The sequence below is a fragment of the Amblyomma americanum genome, chromosome 4, assembly GCF_052857255.1.
Source record: "Amblyomma americanum isolate KBUSLIRL-KWMA chromosome 4, ASM5285725v1, whole genome shotgun sequence".
In the NCBI taxonomy this organism is placed as follows: domain Eukaryota; kingdom Metazoa; phylum Arthropoda; class Arachnida; order Ixodida; family Ixodidae; genus Amblyomma; species Amblyomma americanum.
In genome coordinates this window covers 105,511,844-105,537,149 of record NC_135500.1, presented here as the reverse complement: position 1 = coordinate 105,537,149, position 25,306 = coordinate 105,511,844, and the positions used below count along the sequence as shown (strand labels likewise).

Genomic DNA, 25,306 nt, shown 5'->3' with positions numbered 1-25,306 from the left:
ACTACTTCATCAGCATTCATGGTAAATCCAGCACGATGGGCGCTATTTGCCTTCAGAGAAAGAAGACCACCGATATCTGTATTGTAGAGGTCAGAGTTAACAAAACCAAAGAGGCGCAAATGAGCGCTAGCCCCTAAATAGCATGATCGACCTAAGTGTTTTTCTGGAATCGTTGCATTCTATAAATACCCCGTTGCTGCAGTATACGGGGCAAGGAGCAACTGTTTTGCTTGCACTTCGAAAGACACTTCCCAGAATACTAACCTTGAGACAATTTAGACTAGCAAGCAACCAACAATGACGGTTAGGTCATGTATTATATGGATGGTTCCACTCTCATTGATATTAATCTTAGCATGCATATAATCGGCGCTGCATCTACGCGCATGCAGATAATTTTTTGTAGGGGTATGTTTTTGTAGACGCACACAAATTGTGAACTTTTCTATTCTATAGAAAACCAGAGCTAAACTGATTGGCTAAAAAAAAATGAAAGGTGATTACAGCAATTGTTGCGACAGAGTGTGCGTTAGCAATAGTGCTCCCACTGGACGGAGTGCTGGTGGTGAAAAACATTTATTAACCATTAAATGGTCAGAGAGAAGTGATTGAGGTAGGGCCCTCTTGGCCCTCTCCCCTCACAACACTAGGTGGAGCCCCTATTCCGGCGCCGCTGACCGGTTAAGACCATGCGAGAGGGTGGCGTGGTCCGTGCGTCCATCACAATGTGGCTAGCCGTACCGCTTCCACTCTTCCTATCCAGTTCACTATTTGAGAAAGATACACTCCTCTTCTGCCACCCTTTTTCCGGGGTATTGCTTGGAGGAGGGTGGGGGAACTGGAATTGGGGGGGGGGGGGGGGGGGGTCGGCGGATTTCGCTAGCGAAGCGCGCAGTGGCCGTCGGTGCCGGTACTCCAAATCCCGGTCATTCAAAGTCGCGGCTTGGCTACCCAGCCTCCCAACACATTCAGCGATCACAGTGCTACACGCCGTATGCTCTTCTCACTCTCCTCACCCGCCACCTACCACCCTCCCGTCGTCTTACCTCTCCTACTTTACCTCTCCCCCTTTCCTCTACAAGTGGAGAGTGGAATTGTTCACTCCCCACTTTACGACTCTTCGCCTCCCCTCTCTCTTCGTCTCCTATCCTTTCCTTGTCACTCCCCGTCTGCTCTTAAAATGGAAAGAATAACTGTTCGCTTTCCACTTTGTCACATTTTAACCGAGGCTTGAGATGGATAGACGGACGCACGGACGGTCTTATTTTGTCGGCATATGGATTCTAATGCAACCACACTTTAAAAACACTACATATGCAATACAGGAATGGTATTTGTAACTAAGAAATCAAATTTCGAAAAATAGTGGCTACGTTTTGCAACCCCTCTCTGGTAATGATTCAGTCGTGGGTTCTTGGTACACCTCTAGCATCCGGCAAATGCAATATTAATATCCTAAACAAGCAATTTTCGGCTTACCGCACGATATATTCGAATTCTTGAACCATTGTCATGCTCAGAAACTCCTATTTCTGAACAATAAAAAAAAGGAGAAGCCTGCTCACCGGAATTGACTGGTCCAGAGAGTCCTTCTACGCGCAAAGCGGACTTTTGTTTTCTTTGTCGCTGCCAGCCTTTCGTAGCAATCCAGGTGCATGTGTCGTACTCGAAGTCACAGTACCCTGTAGAGAACAGAACAACCTATATCTGAAACAAGTTGTCATCATCATCATCAGCCTGACTACGCCGACTGTCTGGCAAATGCCTCTTACACATCTTTCCTATTAACCATGTCCTCTGCCAGCGGCGGCCACCATATCCGCCCATCTGACTCTCTGCCACCCGCGTCAGGTGGTAAATTTATGTAAACCACTATTTATTGCAGAACCAGATTTATAATTGTACTCCTCATGTCCGAAAAGAAATCAGCAGATTATTCAGGCTATTGATTTAAAGCAGCGAAGGAATTACAGCATGCAATTAATGGTACAAACAATGACTATAGATTGAAATTTTGCAGAACAGGAGTGCAGTTCGGTGCAGGCGCTGCCGAAGCGGCGTTAGGATTGCTCGAATCTATTACTGATAACCGCGCAATATTCTCCGATAGCTGGAGTTAATGGTAAGCGCCGCTGTAAATTGTATTCAACGCATGCCTTAATGATCCAGTTCATCAAGTGGGTGTGGTCTGCAATACGCCTTGAGACTGTTTCTCCGTAATGCATGTCACAACTGGCCGGGTGGTCTCAGTGCTTGTTAAAATAGTCAGAATTTTTGGCTGTGCTTCAAGGGCGGCTTGAAGATGCTGGTCATGCCTGCATTGACGGCACTTTATAGCCAATTAGTCTCTGGTTCACCGCGGTGCTTCTTGCTGGAGAATGCTGGGATGCAATTTCTAGAACAACGGCAAAGTAAAATATGTTAAAAGTGCGCCACTTTGTAGCATAGTGTGCCAATAGAACACGAAAACCGAAAAAAGATAAAGACGAACGGTCATTTTTGTCCACTGTGGGCATTTCCTAAATGAAGCCGCGGACCAGTCGTGAAACTGCGGAACAAAATATTCGCATAACCACCAATGTGTGGTGGATAGGACCTGGCACAGGCCGTAATCGTGTATCAGGCAGACACGTGTATCACGCAGTGCAAGTTTTCGTCCTGCACTGCCGACGCGAATTTAGTAGCACTGTCGTGTAGTTTCACTGCCTGAAGTGGCCTGACAGTCAGCTGATGTCGAAGTTGGCGACCTGTGAGAGTGTTCTACTTTGATCGTGCTAGGTTTTTAACAAGCATGATCAAAGAGTCAGGGTCTAGGTTTCGGAGGTACTCTTGAACATCTATATTATCAAGTACGCTGGCGCGGAGTGAGATTCTGTGTGGAAATATTTCGAGACGCATGATTAGAAAATGATATCAGCTTTATATGACACATGCCCAATGCTTTCACGACTACCACAGCCCGTAACAGTTGCAAATACTGGTAACATTACGGAAACTTTCCTCGTTAACCTTCACTTCAAAGAGTTTTGGAGACTGTGACAGCTCAACTTTAATCAGGAAAGGAAACGTACAATGTTGCGCTACCCAGCTCACCTTCACCATCTGTCATGATTTCGCACATGCCGGGCGTCAGGTTCAGTGGTCCGAGAGCCACCAGCGGAGACCCTAGCTGGGACGGCGGGTTTGACAGATCGAAGGTGAGCTGCGCGTAGCAAAAAAAAGCGTGGGCCACAACCGCTACTTTTGGTTATCTCTTACAAGAACATGACAGCCTGTGGGAATGCACCCTGTCTGACACCCAGAGTGCCCTACAGCAACCGCACCAACCTAGCTGCTCTACACAAAACTCGGCAGAACACTGCAGGAAACAAGCGCTGCTCTTTTCGTTTTTTTTATTTGACGCGGCTGCGGCCTTCCACAAATATTTTTGCTCTAAAAAAATTTACTGCCTGCCTCCATTCTTTTGCAACGAGCAACAACGCTCGTAATTGAAGAAAAAACGACAACCCCTTTATAGAAAACAAAATTACAACAGACTTTGTTTGCTTCTGCACGAAGTAGCGAAAACCGTTGTCTTTCTTTGTTGTGTGACTAGGTAGCGAATTCCAAACTTGAAATGTCGACACAATGAAGCTGTACTTCTACATGCAACGGCGACGATTAAAACGTTAAAGGTAGGATGGTAAAAATTGGGGGGACCATTGATTGATTCAAGATGTTGTGAAATAAGAAATATCTGCATAAAGAAGTGGTATACTGCTGCATTGCGATGAAACTATTATCTGGTCTGAAGCTAACTAATCGAAAGAGAAAAACCTCATCCGAAGCAATAGAAAACGCCGTGCACTGATGTAAGTTGAATATGTAATTTTTTATTCTTAAATATTTATGATGGTTCAGACGACATAAATAAAATCACACACGCACGCTCAAGTGCCTCGTACGTTACCAGTTTTCTCTCTTTCGGGCCTTACAGAATGCGCTATGGAGGTATCCAGACATTTAAAAGCTTTGTTAGACCCTGAACGTGAAATAAGTTCGTGAAAACGATTTATTTCTTTGTCTAAAACAACCATAAGAACAGTTTTATAGGAGTTAGTGTGCATATCAAGATTCTTGCTCAAAAAGAAAATTTACAGATAAGTCCTTAAGGAGCTCATCATCAAGGAGTCGTTAGTAGTGCGGTGCGGTGCACACCATTAGAGTATTCTTTATTTATTCTTGATGACTACCAAAGCGCAAGCCTCTAAAGGAAGACATATAAGCATTTATGACTTAGGAACGTGAGATTCCTGTTGAACGAAATATTTGGCTGCTAACTGTGTAAAATGGATTCATTAGCTACCGGTGTTAGTACGCTACTGCAAAACGTAAAAAGAAACCTTTGTGTGCGGCTCAAATCCGCAAATAATACTGTTTGCATGGTCTTCGACCTCGCAGAAAATGAACGCATAAATACCTTGTTGTGCACACCGTCGAGGCTTACTGTCCTGCGCACGTTGTACCATCGATCCGCCGTAGTGCGGTCTCTCTGACGGAACACCAGCGAAGAGCGCCACGCGCTTCTATCCACTGTGTCTGGCTTCGAGACACTCAGAGACAGTGTGGCACCTCGGCCGCCGAACATGTGGTACCAGACAGAAAAGCACGAGGGTTCCTCCTGCGGCCCGACCGCGTGAGACTGCAGCTGCACGGTGCCTCGGGCCAACGTGAACCTGGGTCCAATCAGGTACGCCACGCCACCTGAACCAAAGTGAGGTCGAGCTTGAGTGCAAAGGGGCCACTCCGTTAAAAAAGAGAATTATGATGTAAGCCCTTTCATCCTTCTCATGTCGGCATGCTGCGGGTTGAGCAGGAGGCAGCAATTCCTGAGAGAGTTACGCGCTACTGGAGCACTGGTGGCCGCTGTACCATATTCAGCAAGAAAAAAAGAAATATCCCCCCGAAGAATAGGTAGTGTCTGCCCTATATATGCGAAGGAAAACTTGCTGGTCTAGAATGCTTTTGACGGCTTCTTTCTACTGCTCAAGGGAAGTAATAAGGTATTTTTTGCTGAACTTTGCCATGGAGACATTTTATATGGGGATGGGTCGCTATTGCATGTGGTCACGCCTCAAGCGTGTCAGGAAAAGCAATCACCACTTTTATTTACAAGCTTCCTACTGGATTAATGAATGCTACGCACCACTAAAAAGAACCGCTTGATTAAAATGTTCTCAACACAATTCATATGCCTTCACGGGTTTATCTTCAGGAAGCAATTTATACAACAGAAAGTTAGATGGCACGCGTTAATGTTCGCTTCTCTAGACCGAATTTATTTAGTCGCTAAGCAGCGTTTGTACCCATGTTTGAACCTAGGATCAAAAAAAGAACTACATCATGTCGCATATATTAAGTTGAAACAGAAGCCTCTTGTTGGATAAAAGGAGAGGTGAGACTGTTTTCGACTTTTATGGTATTCAGTTTATCATACTTCAAATATATAAGCTTAGTTGACAAGATTTTAGCTGCTTTCAAAAAACCAGAAGTTCAGATTCAAAATATATTAGGTATGAGTTAAGACACAAATAATTACATGATAACAGCTACTAATATTGGGCAGTCTAATTTCGATGGAGGCGAAATTTCAGAGGCCCGTGCACTGAGCAATGTCAGTGCTCGTTAAAGAACCCCATGTGTCCGAAATTTGCCGAGCCCTTCATTACGGCGTCCCTCGCAGCCTGAGTCACTTTGGGACGTTAAAACCTCATAAATCTAATCAAATCGACTAATACAGGTAAGAGTGCACACACAGATATTTACAGACTTTTTTTGCTCAGGTCGCGTCTGCGAGTTGCTTCTCTCATGAGGAAGACAGGACTGACTTTAATGCCATTATAGTCACAATCCTTACAGAAGATCGCCACTACAAAAGAAAGTGTTCGTGAAGCAGCCTTTCTAATCAGCAACCGGAAAATAATGTCTCCAGCCCTGCAATACTCATAGCGCCTATATTTATTGTAACAAAAACATATTGATACTACAAGATGGAGAAGACGTGCGCTCGTCTGGCATTGCCAAGCGAATGTTAGCAAGCGGTGAGACTTGTGGCGTATTAAGCCTCACCAACTGCAGTGATGGCATGCAAGAGGAGAGCGATTCGAATTCCCGTCCGCCGCTGTTCTCCACTGGATGGAAACGATCATAGCCAACAGCGCACTCCGTCAGCAAAAAAGAAGTTTGACACCCTGTTTAAGTAGTTAGCCACTATCTCCTACATGAAAATACCAACTACCCTCGGCCTTCGGGCCCCAGCGGCTGCGAAGCAACTGAACAAAGCGGCAGTCTTACCTACGACGCATCATGAACTTCTGGGTCGGGACAAACCCTCATTGGAAACGGAACCTGGCAACGTTTAACGTTAGAACTTTATCCAATGAGGCTAGCGTACCAATGATGTTTGGGGAGGGACCTGGTATTTAATGGGATGTCAGCAGTGCTAAAGGGCGGGAACCTACTATGCTAGCGTGGGTTAGCGGATTGGCGACAATGGAGTGGGGCATTCGTGTTCAATGAAGAGATAACTGCAACATGGAGGAGGTCCATAGCATTAATAATGGTGCGGCCGTTAGCGTAATTAAGCCTAATAAGAGATACAAATTAAAGGTCGCACATGCCTACGCATCTGTACCCAGTCACGGTGGCCAGAAAATCGAAAGGTTCTATGAAGAGGTGGAGTCTGCAATGTAACACCCTTATGTAACACCCCCGATCCCGGGGGCCTTTAAGGTAATAAAGTGAAGTAAAACACAACCGCCACACTGATGGGTGACTTCAGTGCCAGGAAAGACAAGGACCCAGGAGACCAGGTAGTGGGGTGAATATTGCACGCGTTCTAGGAATCGCAGGGTGAGTTATTAGCAGAGTTCACAGAACGAACATATTTACACATCATGACTGCCTTCTTCCCGAAACCTGTGAACAGGAAACTGACATGAAAGAACCCGAAAGGCGAGTCTAAAAACTAAATGGAAATAGACCATATTGTAAAGTAGCAGTGACTGCATTGCGGCAAGCAGGAAGACGGCGAAATGGCTTCCAACCGAAACTGTATTCGGGACTGAGGTGCACCCGAAAGCAACTGAATGACTCGGCGGCGGCATAGCAAGAAGCATGCTCGGCGGTCGTCGAACTTATTGTCCGCCGCTCTCGGCGGTGCCCAATTTAAAGCTTATAGCGGACTTTCGAGATACGGCGTTTAAGATTACTACAACATTCTGGAACAACGTAGAATCGGGTCCGCCTGGGTGCGATCAATCGAGATAAATCTGGTCGCGTCTTGCATCGCAAAGACAGCGATAAAGCGGCATGATGGCAGCTTTGAAGGATGAACAAACACTACAAAGATTCGCGGGAATATTGTGTGCCGGGCATTATGAAGGGTGTACAGTTTCTCCTCAAAGTTTGATTTGTTTTGGTGTTTATTTCTTTCAAAATGGAAGGGGAAGCCAAAGCGAAAGGCGATAGGCCTGACTATAGGCCTTGCCTCCCTTATACAGGTGGCAGCATACAACCTTAGCACAAATATCAGACAGACAATGACGCCAAACACTATAACAATAATATGGCACAATAAAGCTGGAATTGAATACATCGCGTGATGCTGACACAAGCCAATCAGAAAATGCAAATAAAGTAGTAATACAAATATTTGTTGTAACGGAGAAGACAATACAATGCATAGGCAAGAGTGACAAATTTTATGCCACAGGACTTTTACACGTAAGCTAGACCCCTAATGAAGAACGTATATTACATTGAGTATAGGCCACGAGGTTATACAGAGTGTTCATTCAAATCTATTATTATATATATTTCTAAATACCTTTGTTGACGTCAAGAACTCCCCGTCTAGTGAAGTTAGGTTCGTGGCAAATCGCACCTGGAATGTTAATTTCTGTTTCCCTTAGGTAGTCCGCGTGATGGGTACAAGTTTTCGTCGTATTCTCATATGGTACATTACGGCAGGTCTACAAGGTAGAGTGGCATACAATCTATTACGGTGAATAAACTGCGGTAAGCGAAAATAATAAATTTGTTTTGCTGGTAGAATAGCATATTTTTGTATAATGGTCTCTCATAATCGCCTTAAATGGCTCTAAGGGCGTCTTTTTTTAGAACAAGGAACCTATTTAAGGTACCAGATTCAGTGGTTCCGAAAACAAAAATACAGTATCATATTGCGGAATAATAAAGTGCATAATACAACGAAATCTTGAGCCCACTGGGTATTAAATTTGTAATTTTATAAAGACATCCGAGAGTTTTACAAAGCTCTTTCAATAAATTAAAGCCTGCACATTCCATGAAAGGCTTTCATTGAACCAAACACCTTGAAATTTCTGGTTGGAGACTTTCCTTATAAGATTGTTTTTACATTTTGTAGCTACAGCACATTGTTCAGTAGTGTTGATGGGCCTAAATATCGTGTATGTGGTTTTAGTGAGATTCAAGTAAAATCTAATTGCCATCGAAGAATTCTGTAACGTATTTAAAGTATCACGGACCCTTATTTTTAATTTATGCAAGGAACATTCAGTGAAAAAGGCGTTGGTATCATCAGCGTACATTATTAGATCGGGTGAATCAGGAATATTAGTTATGTCATAAATATTTATTATGAATAGCAATGGTCCCAGAATTGATCCTTGGGGAACGCCTTGTTTGATAACCATAGTAGTAGAAAAGCAGTTATGAACTTGCACATACTGAAATCTGTTGCGCAGATAACTTAAATAACAAAAACAAATTTTCGTAGTAAAAATTCATATTGAATTGTAGTAATATTTTGATTTCGGTTTATGCGGGTTGAACGTTCCAGAGCGAGTCAGGCTACGAGGGAGGCGGTAGTGGAATTCGGGCTTCGGGAATTTCGACCACCTGGGGTTCTTTAACGTGCACTGACACGCAGAGTACACGGGCCTCTAGAATTTCGCCTCCACCGAAATTCGACCGCCTGGCCGGGATCAAACCCGCTTCTTTCAGCTTAGCAGCCGAGCACCATAACCGCTGAGCCACCGCGGCGGCCCTAATAAAATTTTATGTTGAATATAGTCGAAGTTTACCCGCCGTGGTGGCTTAGTGGTTAGGGCTCTCGGCTACTGACTCGGAGTTCCCGTGTTCGAACCCGACCGCGGCGGCCGCGTTTCGATGGAGGCGAAATGCTAAATCCCCAGGGTGCTGTGCGATGTCAGTGTACGTTAAAGATCCCCAGGTGGTCGAAATTATTCCGAAGCCCTCCACTACGGCACCTCTTTCTTCCTTGCTTCTCTCAGTCCTTCTTTTATCCTTTCCCTTATGGCGCGGTTCAAGTGTCCGCCGACATGTGAGGCAGAAACTGCGCCATTTCATTTCCCCAAAAACCAAAAACCAACACCGTCGAGGGCTTTTCGAAAGTAAAGATATAAACCAAGTGTATATTTTTGACATTCAACATTATCAATTATTTTCTCTTTAATGGTTAACAGTGCTGGTTCTTTAGACTTTTCCTTCCTAAATCCATATTGCGAGCTAGTTTTTATGTTGTATTTATGAATAAAGTTTTCGAGCCTTATGTTTATTGCTCCCTCAAACACATTAGATAACACTGGCAATATACAGATCGGGAGATAATTTGAGATTTCATGTCTGTTTCAACCATTATATACGGGACACAAGCGAGCTATTTATGAGTTGTAAGCATGAGATTAGCAATGTACGTTAAGACATCACATATGGAATTGTCACATGTTTCACGTCGGTGCTTTAATATGATCATGCCCTGCCGGTGCTTTGTCTTTTAAGTTTCTAATTACACCAGCTACTTAAGTGGGAGTTACAGAATAGAAGATAAAAGAGTTTGATAATGGTCTTATTAGGCTTGAGTTCGCTTTAACGAGATTGGGCCATTGCTATCAGCATTGCCCACATTAACAAAAACTGATTCATTGCTGTAGCTAAACCATTGCCAGTCATCACTCTCTTTGCTATAGCTATTTCTGATAAGTCAGATGAAGCTTTTCTATTAAGTAAATAATCTATTTGCCACCATTTTTTCTTCGGGTCACTAAATATTTCAGAAAAGCGCTGAACATAGTAATCGGATTTGGTAGTCTTAAGTTCTTTATTTAGTTTGTACCTATATTTTTGTATTGAGCTAAAAGATCAGGATGTTAAGTTTCAATAAATTTGTGCTACATTTTATTGTTCGTTTTAATTTTTTCTACAACGCTTTATTTATGCATGGTTTTCTGAACTTTTTACTTATAATCTTCCTCTCCTTCAGCGAAGAGCTTCATCATAGCATGCCAGAAATTCATGAAGAAAAGCTTCGTAAGCATCAACTCTGTCCGATGTGCTGATAAACTACAATAGTGATCATTTGCCGCTTTTCTGTTTTCTTGCCGTTACATTATATAAACTTAAATTTTCCGCGATAAGATATGAGGCTAGAGATATTAATGAACAATGTTTGGATAGATTATAATCACTTGTTGACTATATTTCCTGGGACACCACCATAATTCGGTTTACTTAAAGCAGGATAGAGTTATTTGAAATTAGACTGAACTTGCAGTAAAAAATTGAGGAAGCTAGTGAAAAACAAGCCCATTAACTACCTAACGATAAGAGGGAGAGTAGAGGAATTAGGATTTCGCTGCAGAATAAATATTCCACTTCGACCGTGAACGGCGTCCTCAGTGTTCAAGCAATAAGCGATAATCTGAAAAATATAATTACTAAATGCACAATTGAAGTCATGGGCTAGGGTGGTCAGAGAGGACACTGGAAATGCGTTTAGAGACGAGACATCTTATTAAGAACGCCAAAGCATGAGAGCCTCTAACCCAATAGACAGAATAGAACAGCCGAGCAGCAGACCCACGAACGGAATGGTAGAGGAAGCAATGAAGTGGAAGTTGAAGTGGGTTGACACGTTCGACTCTCTACGGCGGCATTCGTGCTCCTTCCCGTGGGCCGTGTGTCCCTGGCCTGTTGAATGAGCTGGAACGTCTCGGTAGTGACATTACAGACGTAACATTGTGGTGGAGGTGTGGGGTGCCATCACCTGCGCTACACCTGCGCCTCGCAGGAGTCGTCCCCTTGGCTACCTGGGACCGCTGACCGGCACCATGCAACCGGCCGATGAGCCATTTGCAGCATGACGTGATGCTTCGATCCAGTCTGCAGACAGAACTATGGACGCTGTGAACGGTTATTCGCCGCACAACCGGAAGCCTCGGACTTTCGCAAGAGCAGAAGGCGAAGAGGTCGATGACTGGTCGACCCATTACCAACGGGTGAGGCGGTGTAACCGATTGGACGGCGCCGCTATGTTTTATAATATGGTTTCCTTTCTGTCTCATATTGTCTCCGGTCTACTCCACCCTGTGAAGCCTTTCAGATATTAAGAAGGTAGGCGAAGACCTCTTTGGTCCTTTTCCCAAGTCTCATACCAGCAGCCACTGGGTTGTCGTCTGTACTGATTACCACACTCATTACTCTGATACAGCTGCTCTCCCTTCGGCTACTGCATATCAGACCTCCGCCTTTCTGCTGCACTGTCTGATCCTTTGTCATGGGCACCAGCGAGTTTTGATCAAAGACCGAGTCCGCCAGTTCAGCGCCGATGTCGTCGAAGATCTTCTTTTCTGCACATCGCAATCCAGACATTCCACCCCCCATGAACCACAGCTAATGTTTTGGCAGAGGGAACCAACCGGATGCTCACCAACATGCTCACCCTGTACGTCGCCTCTGACGGCAAGGACTGGGACCCTGTTCTACTTTTATCACATACGTATTTAACATCGCTAGACACGAAACTACACGCTAAAGTCTATTCTTCCTCCTCTGCGTCTGCTGTCCTCCACACAGACTCGATACTGTACTCCCGTTCTGCACCGACGATGACCATGCAAATGCTGAAGTTCTCTGCGATGCTGGAGACGCCCGCCGGATAGCCCACTCGAGAACTCTCGCCTCACAACAGCGCTCCAAAGACCGCTAAGACGACAACCATCGCCAAGGCATCGACCTCCCTGGCGAGTTGGTCAGGGTTTGGCGTCCAGTCAAGAAGTCTGCCTTGAGCCAGAAAATACTCTCGAACTATGTTGGTCTCTACGTTACCTCGGAGAGAATGAGCGACCTCGACTATCTGATTACGCGCATCACCAAAACTGGCAGAAAATCTAGCATGCGCAGAATACAGAGAATCCAGCTTGCGCTAAAGAATGTAGGTAGTTTAAAAGTGTTTAAGAGAAAATTAGGCACAGGCAAAAATCAGGTGCACTCGGTGAAAGACATGAAGGGCAATGTGATTACCAATATGTATACGATAGTTAGGGTAGCTTCGGAGTTCTACACAGAATATATGTCATAGTTCTGCATCATTCTCACACCATCTGTCAGGCGATAGAGAAATGCGCAGAATATAACCAACCTCCTTCATTGGTCATGAGGAAACATTTCACTTAGTGGAAACCTCATCAGTCATGCAGGCCTTACGGTACCAGGATGGTGATGAGACACGCGCCATTATAGCGGAAAATATCCGTAGCGTCTGTAAAGCTATCATAGTTCCGCATTGAGAACAGTAAAATCACAATAATGGGGCTGACTGGGCATTAAGACATGATCTCTCCGGCAGTTTTAATTGCGTGTTTACAGGAGATATTCAGAGATATGGATAGGGAAGAGTTGAGGATAAGAGACGGTGGAGAATACCTTACCAATATGCGATTCGCTGATGACATTCCCTTAGTAAGTAGCTCAGGGAACGAATGACAAAACATGATCGAGGGCTTATAGGAGCAAAACACTACGGTGGGCATAAAAATAATATGCAGAACACTAAATTTATATTCAACAGGTAGCAGGAGTTAACAAAATACACGATGCGACGGGAATGCAATACTTCTACTTTAAGCAGATAAGCTGATGATGGTGATGAGAATCTAGGCCAACTACAAGCTACCACTCTTGTGCTAGAACGTAAACTGGCTGCAGCATAAACTGCAACCGACTTCAAACTGAGCAATCTCTCGGAAATTTGCTGTTAAATCGCAATATCTTGCTGCGATGACCTGCAGCGTCCCATGACAGTTTGTTATTCCTGAAAAGTTCTGAAGCAGAACCGGAGAGTAAATGTACGCTAAACACACAGCGTGCTTTATAATGCGTTCTTTTAAAATCAGAGGAGTAATGTATTGCAGAAAACAGGGGGGCACATTTCCGTGACAATATACCTCGTCCATTCTTGGGCAGCGACAATGGTCCGAGCGCGGTAAGGTAAGATGTTCCGAATATCCATTGCCTTGACGAGAGGCCCAAGGACATCCAGTGGCAGAGGTCGGCGCTTTGAAAACTGCAGCTTAGGAGGTCCGCTGCAGCAAATATGAAAAGAAAATGACGAAATGAGTGACGTCCACAACTCCAGCGCCACGTGACGCTATATGTTACGTCGAGGTATTGGCGAAACAACAAAATCGACATGAGTCCGTGCGTACTCTGCGTAGGAAGTTCTAGGCATGGCTGACATAACTGCGGCTCCTTTCAGTTTTCAAAACTTGAGCGTTTACCGCCCTTGTTTTCTATCCCTACTAAATTATAACAGCCGTTTGCGCTGGTGAAGCCAAACAACAATCCTTCCGAAAAAAAGAAGGCAACCAGCAGCATTGTTCTAATTGGTAATTTCAACACAATAGAGCAAGAAAAACAGAAGACTGTTGAACCAGTTCATTCATGCTTATAGCAATGAAGCGGCGCTCTGTCTGTCGCTTCCTGTCTTCGTGTCCCGTTTATTGGGCCGTTTCTTTGCTATAATAGAGAACGACACACTGGAATATATTGAGGATTTCAAAATCAGTCCAAATGCTTTCAATAGCGTAGAAACAAAGCCCGTAGCAACAAGAAAAAAAGTTGAAGAAACAAAACGTCCAGTATGAATGTCGGGGATAGATTCTGCCGAAGCTGGTGTTTTTGTTTAGGAAATAAAGAAGACTCTTGAACTTTATAGTTGTTATTTACTACACGATCACGTTCCCGCCTTTCTTTGAACTCAACGCCGAAGGTAGGAGAGGTCAACCAAGGCGTAGAGTGCCCTTCAGCCAGTCCCGGCAGCTTCTCTTTTGCCTTTGTTTTGTTTTTTAGCTTTCTCTTAATAAATAGTTTCAGTATCAGACAACAAGGCACAAATTAGGCGCACAGAGATAAAAATATGCGTGGAATTTTTGGTTGACGTATCTTTCCACCGATGGCAGCGCGGCCAGCCGCTACAAAACTGGCTCAACGCTTTAGTTGACTCCTACCTTCAGCGTTCAGTTAAAAAAAAGGCAGGAGCCGGAACGTTTAATCCGATTTAAATATAGAAACCGGCCTCACAGGACAATAATTCGAAGTTTCTGAGAATGCTCGGCACGTGTAGATCCCATTCCCGCCGTAAAAAGACGAGTTCAGGTCCTCTTTAGTGCACCCCTATGTCGTTTGTAATGAATGATACGGTTAAGCCTGCACCTACAAGTAATATTCGCGGTATCATTGAGAAACTGCCACTCACGAAGCACGCATAGATTAGCATGCTGGGAGGAATTAATGGACAAGCACATAACAGGCCCTAACATATTCCCCTGCCTCGCATACGTGGCATACAGCTTCGCGGGTCTAAAGCCTCGTCAGCTCGCATGTCACGATGCTCTCACCGTAGGCGCTTCCGCTTGACTTCAAAGAGTATTAAAGGAAACCTTCCTGTATTCGTCGCTTAACTTTGTGGCTAATTTCGGTAAAGTCGATTTCTGGCTAAGCCTTGCGGTTCCTATTTTTACCACGGGAGCGAGCGTCTAAGTGGCGTGACCTGGGCAGCCAAATGCCACGGGCTACGGGACGGTGACGTCGTAAAGGAGCAGGGCTTTGGGAGATCAAGAGCCACCATAGGACCCTCTAAGAGTTAGTTGTGCAAAATAGCTGCTGTCTTGCTTCTTATCTGTCTTGAAATTTATTACTAGTGTGTTACACTGACCTGCAGATAAAGCTTCGGCTCCTTGCGGGAACGTTTCACAACGGTCGTGGTGCCTGATGGCGATGTCGTCAAGTGCTGTGTAGGCTGGCGTCGATGCGGGCCCGGCGGTTCCTCTGAAGACAACCTAGGGAATAATATGAAAAGCTGCACTAGGTGCTCTAACTTCTAAAGAAGGCGCTGCCATGCGTGCAGTAGCACTCATGATCAGTGAAAAGTTAATTAACTTTTTGCAGTATCTCTGCAGCTCTGTACCGACGTTTTCTGTCTCCACACAAAAATCAAATTAAACTAAAAAATTAACCACACCGAGGAGCGGAATTTCTGTGCCTTACTAGAGCTAGAATGAAAGATACCGCGGTCTTGCTCTACTACCGCTAAATTATGAGGTGAGCTAAGAAAAATATCGAGCTTTGTAATCGACATCATTTTTTCTTGGTGGCAAAAATAGGAGTGAGAGCAAGCCCCGAAGAAATCAGGAAAGCCATTTTGCCAACTTTTTTCACAAATCATATCGTATTGGCTTTACTAAAGGGCGAGAAAGCGTGTGAGTCATTCAATAATCTGGAGAAGGTTTCGGCATTGCAGCTTTCCAGGAAGTTAAAGAACCTTCATCGTTTTTTTAAAAAAATTGTGCCTGCCCTGTGTTCTTCACTCTAGTTCTAAACCAGGTGGCCCTGCGGAAAGTTCTCTTGAAATGCAATGTTTTACTGGCAGGGTTAACAAGGAAACCTTAGGTGTGGGGAGAAACGGTCGTGTAAATTATATGCGCCCATTGCGGACGTAACATAGCCGCGAACAGTTTAGCTGCGTTAACATCTATAAAGATGGCTGTCGTGAAATTTCACGTACATGAACAGACAAGTGTTAAAGAAATTTAGACATTTCGCTTGCAATTAGTGAAATGTTTTAGCAATCCTTGTAATAAATTCGAATTATACGATGTACTGTTATTGAAACTGCGTAAGCTGTCTAAAAAGTATTGTTGCCATGCATAACTGAAGTCACTGGTTCTAGGTTGTGCTGGCAGTTTGAATGATATCGCACATACATTTACGACATGCTTACCCAAACAGCCACACAAGGGCCCGCGCATGCGCTCAACGCATACACTCGCGATCCGAAGGCACACCTCAGTGGGTAGGCTCTTGATGGGGCCAACAGCGTTCTTAGCCATGTCATGCTTAGTCAAGGCGCGATTATGCGTCCTTGGGGCATTTGCGCCGGTAACAATACTCAATGCCAGCTACATACCAAAGAAGGCAGATAATTTTGAATTCACAACCAATGGTTAAGTTAAAAATACCCGTCACCATGGAGGTGGTGGCAGGTTTTTGGGGTGCCCTATTAGAAACCTTCGTGTAAGGGATTCTGTTGGACAGCAGACAAATTCAGAACCACGGTCACGACTTTCATCCAAACTTCATCGATGAAACGAATTCCACTCAATTTGCAAAATTAAGTGGTTGGCTTATAGTGTCTTATTTTCTTCTCGGCACAGGGAAGCTCCGCAGGCATTTCTTGGACGGCACGACGCCATACCAAGCAATCTCGCCGTTTTTCAGGAAGTCCTAGTGTTCCTCAAGCAGCTGAAAGTCCTCTGCAAAGCCGATGTCGCTTCTTTGAATTCAAGGCTTTGCGTCTTTTGCTAGCATGTTTGAGTGCTGGAAGCTAGTGCTTCAGCATATTCTCTGAACGTAGCCCGTACACTTACGTGGTCCAGCGCTTTATGATCAAAGGTTCTGAGGCTAGGCCAAAATGTGATAGTAAGCAGTTCATGTTCTGTCTTTTTCAGGAAGTTTTGTTTAACGGTCTCGCTTGTTTTTTCGTTTTACACCACCTTCGCCCAGAGTGCCATTCTCTTATATTAGAAACGCAAAGCATCAAGGCCACATGGTACGATATCTGATTATCATATGGTTATCAAGGCCAATGTTTTCATGCATGCCAGTAATTGGCGATTTTCACAACCTAGAATTGGCACCTATCTGTCGAATACGACAAAGTTACGGAGAACTCCTCTCTATAACGTCACTTGTTTTAAAGCTTTACGAAAAACTATTGCTATTCGCCGGAGGTGGCAGCCTCGTGTTATTCAAGCAGTCTTGGGTGTAAGGAAAGAAACGAGATACAAGGAAGAACTAGCAAGATTAGCGTTTGAGAACCACCAGCATAAAACCGCTGCAGACGACGATCGACACGCGTTTGGGATAGAATTTAAAAACAGTAACATCGGCTGTGAAGACTAGTAGAACGGTCTAGTTAAAGAATAAAACATCCTGTAAGCAAGACCGAAATATTTTCAGCTCGTTGTGCTGCTTCGTAGAAAACAAGCGGAGAAAGTTTCGCAATCACTCTAGCCTGAGTTTTAGCTGAAAATGCTGCACTTTTCGAGCTTTGTCGGGCAAATACATTTGATTAAACATGTGTTGCTCTAAATACAAACTTTTATTCCTTATTTTGCACATAGAAGCGTAGCGAGAACTAAGGGGTCGTCATTTTCGCGCAGTGTCTTGCCGGAACGAGTTTGCGCGACTTCTGTTCCGAAGTTTTCCCTAGGCAGTGGATGGAAGGCACTTAATGGCAGATCACTGTGTTAACATTCTTTTTGTTCTATTCTATATTCTTCCTTCCCCCCCGCCAGACGTATGATTCTAGAGAGAAAAAAAACAGAGTAAGCAGAATTCACATGAAAGAACTAGTCGAACCCACCCTTTCCCTCCCTTTCCGTGTATGACAACGTACCATACACGCAAGGCATAAAAAAGAGTGCAGTCACATAGACAGTCATGCACAGAACTAACTCTTCACGCTTGAAGTACGTCGGGTAGTTGTGGGAGGAGCGAATTTTCTTAACTTACAGCGAACCGCATTTGTGTAGACACTGCTTGAAAAAGAAAATCATCCTTTCAGAAACATTGTCTTGTTGCCTCATAAAAATTTCTCTGTCATGCTCCCGCAAACCCTTCATTACAGCGTGGAAACATCCTGTTCCATTCTCTGCCTGTGTTGCTGGAACCTGAACGCTCCCCCAGTGACACCACCACCACCACCACCACCATCATCATCATCATCATCATCATCATCATCATCATCATCATCATCATCATCATCATCATCATCATCATTCTGATTGCACGCACTGCAGGACAAAGGTCTCTCCCATTTCTCCCGAATTAACCCTGTTCTTTGGCAGCTGCGCCCACCCTATGCCTGCAACCTTGTTAATCTCATCATTCCACCTAACTTTCTGTCGCCCCCTGCTACGCTTGCCCTTCCTTGGAATCCAGCCTTTAAGGGACCATCCGTTATATTACACGCCCTGCCGAACCACATTTCTTCCTCATGATTTAGACTAGGCTGTCATTAACCCGAGTTTGTTCTTTCACCCACTCTGCCCGCTTTCGGTCTATTAACGTTTCACCAATAATTTTTCTTTCCATGGCTCCCTGCGTTGTCCTTAACTGAGCTGAACCCTTTTCGTTAGCCTCCACGTTTCTGCCCTGTAAGGGAGTACTTGTAAGATACAGCTGTTGTATACTTTCCTCTTGAGGGATATTGGTAAACTGCTATTCATGATCTGTGAGAACCTGCCATAAGCGCTGCACCACATTCTTTTTCTTCTAGTTATTTCCCTCTTATGTTCCGGATCAGCAGTCACTACCTGCCGTAAGTAGATGTATTCCTTTACCACTTCCAGCACCTCGCTACCAATTGTGAACTGCTGTTTCCTTGCTAAACTATTCAACATTAGTTTGCTTTTCTGCATGTTAATTTTTAGACCCAGCAGTTCTGCTCTGCCCGTCTAACTCATTGATCATGTTTTGCAATTCATCCCCAGAGTGACTCATCAAGCCAATGTCATCAGGGAATCCCAGATTATTGAGGTATTCTTCATTCTCTCTTAGCCCTAACTGTTCCCAACTCAGACCTGAGGATACCTCTTGCAAACAGGCGGTGAATAGCATTGGCGAGATCGTGTCTCCCTGCCTTATGCCTTTCCTTATTGGAATTTTATTGCTGGCTTTATGGGGGACTAAGGTAGTCGTGCAGTTTCTATAGACATCTTCCAGTATATTCACATTAGGTTCCTTTACACCCTGATTCTACAATGGCTGTATGACTGCCGAGGTCACAATAGCGGCGGACTACAGCTGCGCTTTTATTTCGTTAGTAAGTCAACATATAGCAACAGCGCTCATAAGATATATTCTACAGCAAAATTCTGGAAACAGCCCCTAAATTCGGCCGCGAAAAACTCAAGCAAGCGACTCAATTTCGCGCACCGGTTGTAGCGGTACTGTTTACTGCGCCGCCGCAGTGTGGCGTCGGTTTCGCAAACATCGTCGATGCACAATAAAATGTTTTTAATGTTACGAAGAATGTCAGCGGTGGCATCCTTACCCGTCTGTAATTCGGTACCGCGACGCGGCCCAGCTGCCACTTAAGAGAGCTGCCGCCTTCTTGCCGCCAATGAGGAGAATCCTTCGATGCAGGCTGAAGAGCGTCCACGGACAGCACCTGGCGTGAGGATGAAGACATTAGCGATACAAGATGTACGAACACGTACAGCGATCAAGCAAGAGCTGCTGAAAAGACTGCAAGGATAATAATAATAATTAGTTTTTGGTGGAAAGAAAATGGCGCAGTATCCGTCTCATATATCGTTGGACACCTGAACCGCGCCGTAAGGGGAGGGAGAAAGGAGGGAGTGAAAGAAGAGAGGAACAAATAGATCCGTAGTGGAGGGCTCCGGAATAATTTCGACCACCTGGGGATCTTTAACGTGCACTGACATCGCACAGCACACAGGCGCCTTAGCGTTTTTCCTCCATAAAAACGCAGCCGCCGCGGTCGGGTTCGAACCCGGGAACTCCGGATCAGTAGTCGAGCGCCCTAACCACTGAGCCACCGCGGCGGGGTGACTGCAAGGAGCAAAGCAAAAAAGAAGATTGAGTATGCTACGCTGCGGCTTACGTTATGGTAAAATTCTAGGAATAGCTGTAGCATTTTCCCCTCCCCTCCTCTTTCTACGACACGCCGGCTGTGGGCGTGGAGGCTAGTCCTCCAGTAAACAAGCCCGTGTCTCCCTCCTTTTCATCCTTCCCAACAATCACTGAAGAAGAAGAAGAAGAAGACGCCGGCCATAAACTTTTCAAGAAAGGGCTTTTGAGGTAAAGAGAAGCTTTCTGCTGCACAGTAATACCAGTGGTGCCGGACGGCAAAAAAAAAAAAAAACGTGTGAAGAGTGTTAACCAGTAAAGTGATGAACTAAATTATAATAGTTGAGTTTTTAACTATTACCGATGGTCACCTCATTGCAATTATAAATTTATAGCCAGCCCTTAGTACTGATCATATATGTTTTTAGAATTCTGAAAACACTGTTATCCTCACCGCTGTGGCTAAACTAATTTTGGCCATTTATCACGCCATCTGGAAACCGCGCGCTTGCAGGAGGGCGCAAACTATAGTCAATCAAATGGCGGCACTCTGGAACGAAAGTACCATGCGACAATCTCAGCCCCGCCCGCGCTGCAGGCTACACTAGGACGAACATTGCAGTGGGATATAAACGCGCTATATCATGGCGCCAAAGCGCTATATATTATGCATCAATACCCTTGGGCAAACCTGGGACCATATTTTTACTTTGATCTCTACAGTGGCACTAAACGGTCACAGATTGGCTGAAACAGCGGAAGCAATTGTAGGTTTGCTTGCAAAGACAACTGCAATGGAACAGTCACAGCGTATGAACGCACAGAAAGTCTCAACTTTTTACCACTTGCATCGAGTACTTTTCTGAATTCAAAGCCCGCACCACTTAAAAACAAAATTCTCTCCTCCCCGTAGATTTACTATCATCAGCAGCGTATCTATGTTCTTTACAGGATAAAGGCTGCTGCTGTTGATCATCAGTTGGACCTTTCCTGTGCTATCTGCTTCCACCCCATTTCCGCAGATTTCCTGATCCTGTTAATCTTCCTGGCTCTCTGCTGCTTACTGTTGTTTCCCTTTTCTCGAAAATCACTTCTCTACCGTAACGATAAAAACAAAAGTTTTCTCCTAACCCCCGGTTATTTCCTTTTGTCTTTGAAAGTTGCCGCATTCTCTTTCTTTCCGTTGCACTTTCTTGCATTTTATTTCAAGCATTTTTCATTACACGCAGGACGGAGCCATTACATACTTTCTGCCTGAGAGATAATGGTAAGCTGTTGTCCATGACCTGAAGGTATACAATCAATTATAGCTTCATTTTTTATATTATGTGCTGCATAATCATCATATAACACACGACTCCTTTTTAAAGAGAAACTTAAGAGGCTTTGGAATTCGACGCGCTTTTATTGCTCGTATATGCGAAATTTGAAGGTAGAGCATATAAACATTTTTGGCCTAGCATTTGAAATAACGATGTAAGCACCTGTGAAAACCACGAAGGCTTTCAAGCTGCTCCGCAGCGCACAGCGCAGAGTGGTAACGAACGATTACGTTATTTACGGAGGCGGTTTGTTTCCAACGCACAAAGGTGGCTTCATAGGACGAAATACCGCGAAGAGGGTGTGGTGTAGGCAGCGGATATTAGAAATCTCACCCTCCGTGACGTCATCACTGAGCTTCTCTGCGCTTCTCCGACGCTATGAAGCGAAACATGAGTTTGCATAGGAATTTGTGTCATTATTCTTAACGCTAACGAAAAAAAATCTCACATTTAACCTTCACGTTTTATAGATTGCAAACAGGGTTAATTAGAGAGGGCAAGGTTAATTGGAGCGGACAGGGTTAATTGGAGAGACAATGGGAGAGGCCTTTGCCCTGCAGTGCCTTTAGTCCGGCTGATGATGATGATGATTATAGGTTTCAATTCTTGAATGTCATTTAATTCTCAAAATACGATTCAGCATGCCTTTAATAATCGTGATACTAGATCTGTGTACTACAATAAAATATATAAACTGGTCAATTTCACTGCAAAGCATACTAATTTTCCTATTTCACTCTCACCGACAGTGTCCCAAGAGAGCCGTCATCACTGAAAAGCCGTCAAGGAATGAATTTTCGCGCATTAACGAAAGAACCGAATTTTCAGTCGCTGATCACTAGTGCAGATAAAACGCAACTGCGACGATGTCCAAGCTGGTTTCCGGCACGATTGTGTGTGCAAGAAATAGCGGATCTCCGAGAGCGTCAACACTTAAGCCCTGATTGTAGTGTCACGTACTATGCAGCGAGGTGTAGAACCAATAGATCAAGCACGTTCATGTAGCGATGAAACGTCGCTCAAAAGCAGTTTTGCGTTTTAACTGAGTGCCGCATCAGCTTCCGTCGCTGAGGCAAGTCCGTGTGCGCTTCCAGAAGCGGTGACTCGAGGGAGAGAATTCCATATAATTTGGCCTAGGTTCCAAACAAGTGCCTGGTGCCATCTTGTCACTGCTGAGGGGCACCTGTGCGACCATATATGACCCTCGCCACCTTACTCGCGTGTCAAGAAAAAAGCTTCATCAGCACCTTCTTGCACGAGCAGTGCTAAACTTATCAGAAAAATTGCTATGCTGCCACAGAAGACAGTGCTTACTTAAGCACTATGCTGATGACCACCACTGTCCAAGATTTTTTTGTGCACTCAGTGTATCTTAAACATGATACTACCACCGGCAGTCACATTTACCCCTGAAATGCAGTAAGCCGAAAGGCAAACACGCCGAGCTTATTCTTGAAGTAAGTCGATAGAAACGCTAATCCATATGATATTTATTATTACTGCTGTTCTCTTCTGCCGCAAGTGTTTGGTACACCATTTTATACCTTCGCTACACGACTCGCAGAAAACGATTCCCCAGTCAATAATACTAATTAGCGCCATTTAAGTACCCATTGCGTCTACAATAAAATAACTCTTCGGGATGTTTGCTCCTGCAACGAGTTCAACGTTTTTCCTCCTACTTGTAAGGTAGGCCAGCCTAAAAGCTAATTTCCACCGTGTAGTCAACCTCCTATTCTTCGTAGACATATAACTGATAATTTCGCTGTAGTTTTACCTCCAGTTTAGTAGTCTTGTCGCCGGAAAGTATGTACCAGAATTCTGCGCACTGCGTTATCTTCATGTTATCGGGAAGGAGATCCCCAATGAGTTCTGCCCGATCACCTGTCTTGCGCTGGTAGTTGCTGAAGAAAAGGTAGGATCCTGTAAAAAATGGTAAAAGTTAATATCGAAGAAAATAGTAATTTCGCATTGTAAGCACTCCTGCAAGCGTACACCTCAGCGGCACTTTATCACTTAACGATCTTAGCACGCTTCACGCCAGGACCAGAATGGCCGCTGTTTCAGTTAGCATGAATGGTAATGCCCATTACGTTCCGAGATACCTTCAAGATGCGTGGCACTGTCACCAGTCCGTCGAAACCAGGACGCATTTTGTTCCTGCTTAAAAGGTAGCGTGGTGACTACGGTCAATATAAAACGAAATCATAGGTGGTTTCGATCAGCCTGAAGTTGCTGTCTTGTGAGAGAGCAGCGTAATTCTCCTAGCCTACCGGGTTGGAGCTGGACCTCAAAACTCCTTGAGCATCATTCCTTGGGAGCGACCCTTATGAAGGCGAAAATTAGGGGAGCAATTTGGAGCCGCGATTACATTCAGAATTTGACGCAGAACTTAATTTCATTCGCCGGGTAATCATTCCGCCCTAGACAAGAAATGGTTACACACAACTTTACGCTTGCTCGGGGCAGCTGCTCGTGCTTAAGGCAGGGGACGGTCTTGTATGCAGTTCATGTGCTGCAATTTGCCGACATGAACCTTGAGGCTACGATACTTCCGCCTGCTTTAAGTTTCCTGTAAAGTAAGTGGTTGTGAGGCTAATCGCTGTGATATTCAAGATTCGTATAATACTTAGAACTCGCGTTCTTTATTCATTCTAGCAATCATTTCTCAAGGAATTGAGGTTTCTGCGAAAGAAGAACTGCTCGTAAATGGCGGACACCGAAGAGAAAATGTGTCCTTGTGTATTTTCTTTTTTTTATTCAGCACCTAAGTGCAAACCCGGAATGGTGTCCCTGCTCTTCGGGCAGAGAACTGAAAGAAGACTTGCCTTTTGTAGTGTCATTCTCGAATGTGTGGTCTTCGCGGGGCCTCAGTAGAGATGTCTTCATAGTTCCTCCTCCCAGCTGCCAGCCTGGCTTTTTGCCCGATGAATCTTTGTTTCTCCATGAGCACCAGCCGTCTTCAAAGTTGCATATATTGTCTTGTGGAGCTGTAGGACAATAGAACCAATATAAGAATAAGGCCAAATCAGAAATAAGGCCAAATCAGATCGTAATCTCAGCGCTTACTTTAGGAACAGTAAGTGACGCCATGAAGCCAAAATCATATATACAGCTTCTGCATACAACCGTTGCAATCGCCTCGAGGCTGATTTGAGGGAAGGACCGGAACTACTGGAACATTTATTTCAGCCATTAAGAGTACCATGTAGTCAACTACGTTTTCTGTCGTTCCAGTTTCTTATTGTTCGGCCTGAAGAAGTGTACGGAGCATGCTATCAACTTCGCCATGCTTTGAGCTGTCACAAATGATGGTCGGATTGCAGGGGAACCATCTCTGTACGCAAACGAAGTGTAAAGTGCCTTCTGCTAATTCAGGCAGATGAATGTTCGAGCACTGCGACCAGGCTTTCACCACCACTTTCCTGACTTCCCTGGCAGAGTGCTAGAAGCTTACTTGAACCATAAAGAAAAATTGCGTTAGTAATGTGCGCAACCCAGTGTCTCCAAAATTTTCGCACTCAATATTTCTCACCGAAGCACTGGCCTTCTGGGTACCGCCTGTCAGGCTATGACTATTCGCCTACATACCGGTGTCGCCACCGTAATGCTGACCAGCGAAGAAAGAAACAAAGAAATATATCGTTGTCATTTTATTTACAAAGTGATAACACAGAAGCTAAATGGAACAAAAAACTCTACGTAATCTCAACAAACTGAAATGAAGAATTCGATTAAGCCTCGGGAAAGTAATAATTGAAACCTTTTTAGAAACGTATGGCGGTGCTATGATCTTGAAGTGTTATTACCACTGCTTGTAAAAGGGATTTGAAACCCTCACTGAGAGTCCTTTTTTTTCCCACGTATGAAATACTGTAGTAGTTATATTTGTAAAAAAATGTTTACTGTGTCCCTACTACAGCCTCTCGAATATTTTTCCAACACTAACAACCTTCGCAATAGGAAGCCCACTTTATTTTGTTGCATTTATCGCATTTCCCGTGAGA

At 44.5% G+C, this 25,306-nt stretch overlaps 1 protein-coding gene across 1 annotated transcript in view; it reads right to left on the bottom strand.

Annotated features, from left to right (window-relative positions):
- Positions 1-25,306, bottom strand: part of LOC144129735 (MAM and LDL-receptor class A domain-containing protein 1-like) — a 189,224-nt gene that overhangs the window by 125,862 nt on the left and 38,056 nt on the right. The window contains 8 exon segments of the mRNA XM_077663821.1: positions 1,566-1,682; positions 3,094-3,202; positions 4,460-4,743; positions 13,269-13,406; positions 15,038-15,161; positions 19,439-19,555; positions 23,077-23,222; positions 24,128-24,289. Of these exon segments, the coding sequence (XP_077519947.1) occupies positions 1,566-1,682; positions 3,094-3,202; positions 4,460-4,743; positions 13,269-13,406; positions 15,038-15,161; positions 19,439-19,555; positions 23,077-23,222; positions 24,128-24,289 (1,197 nt within the window).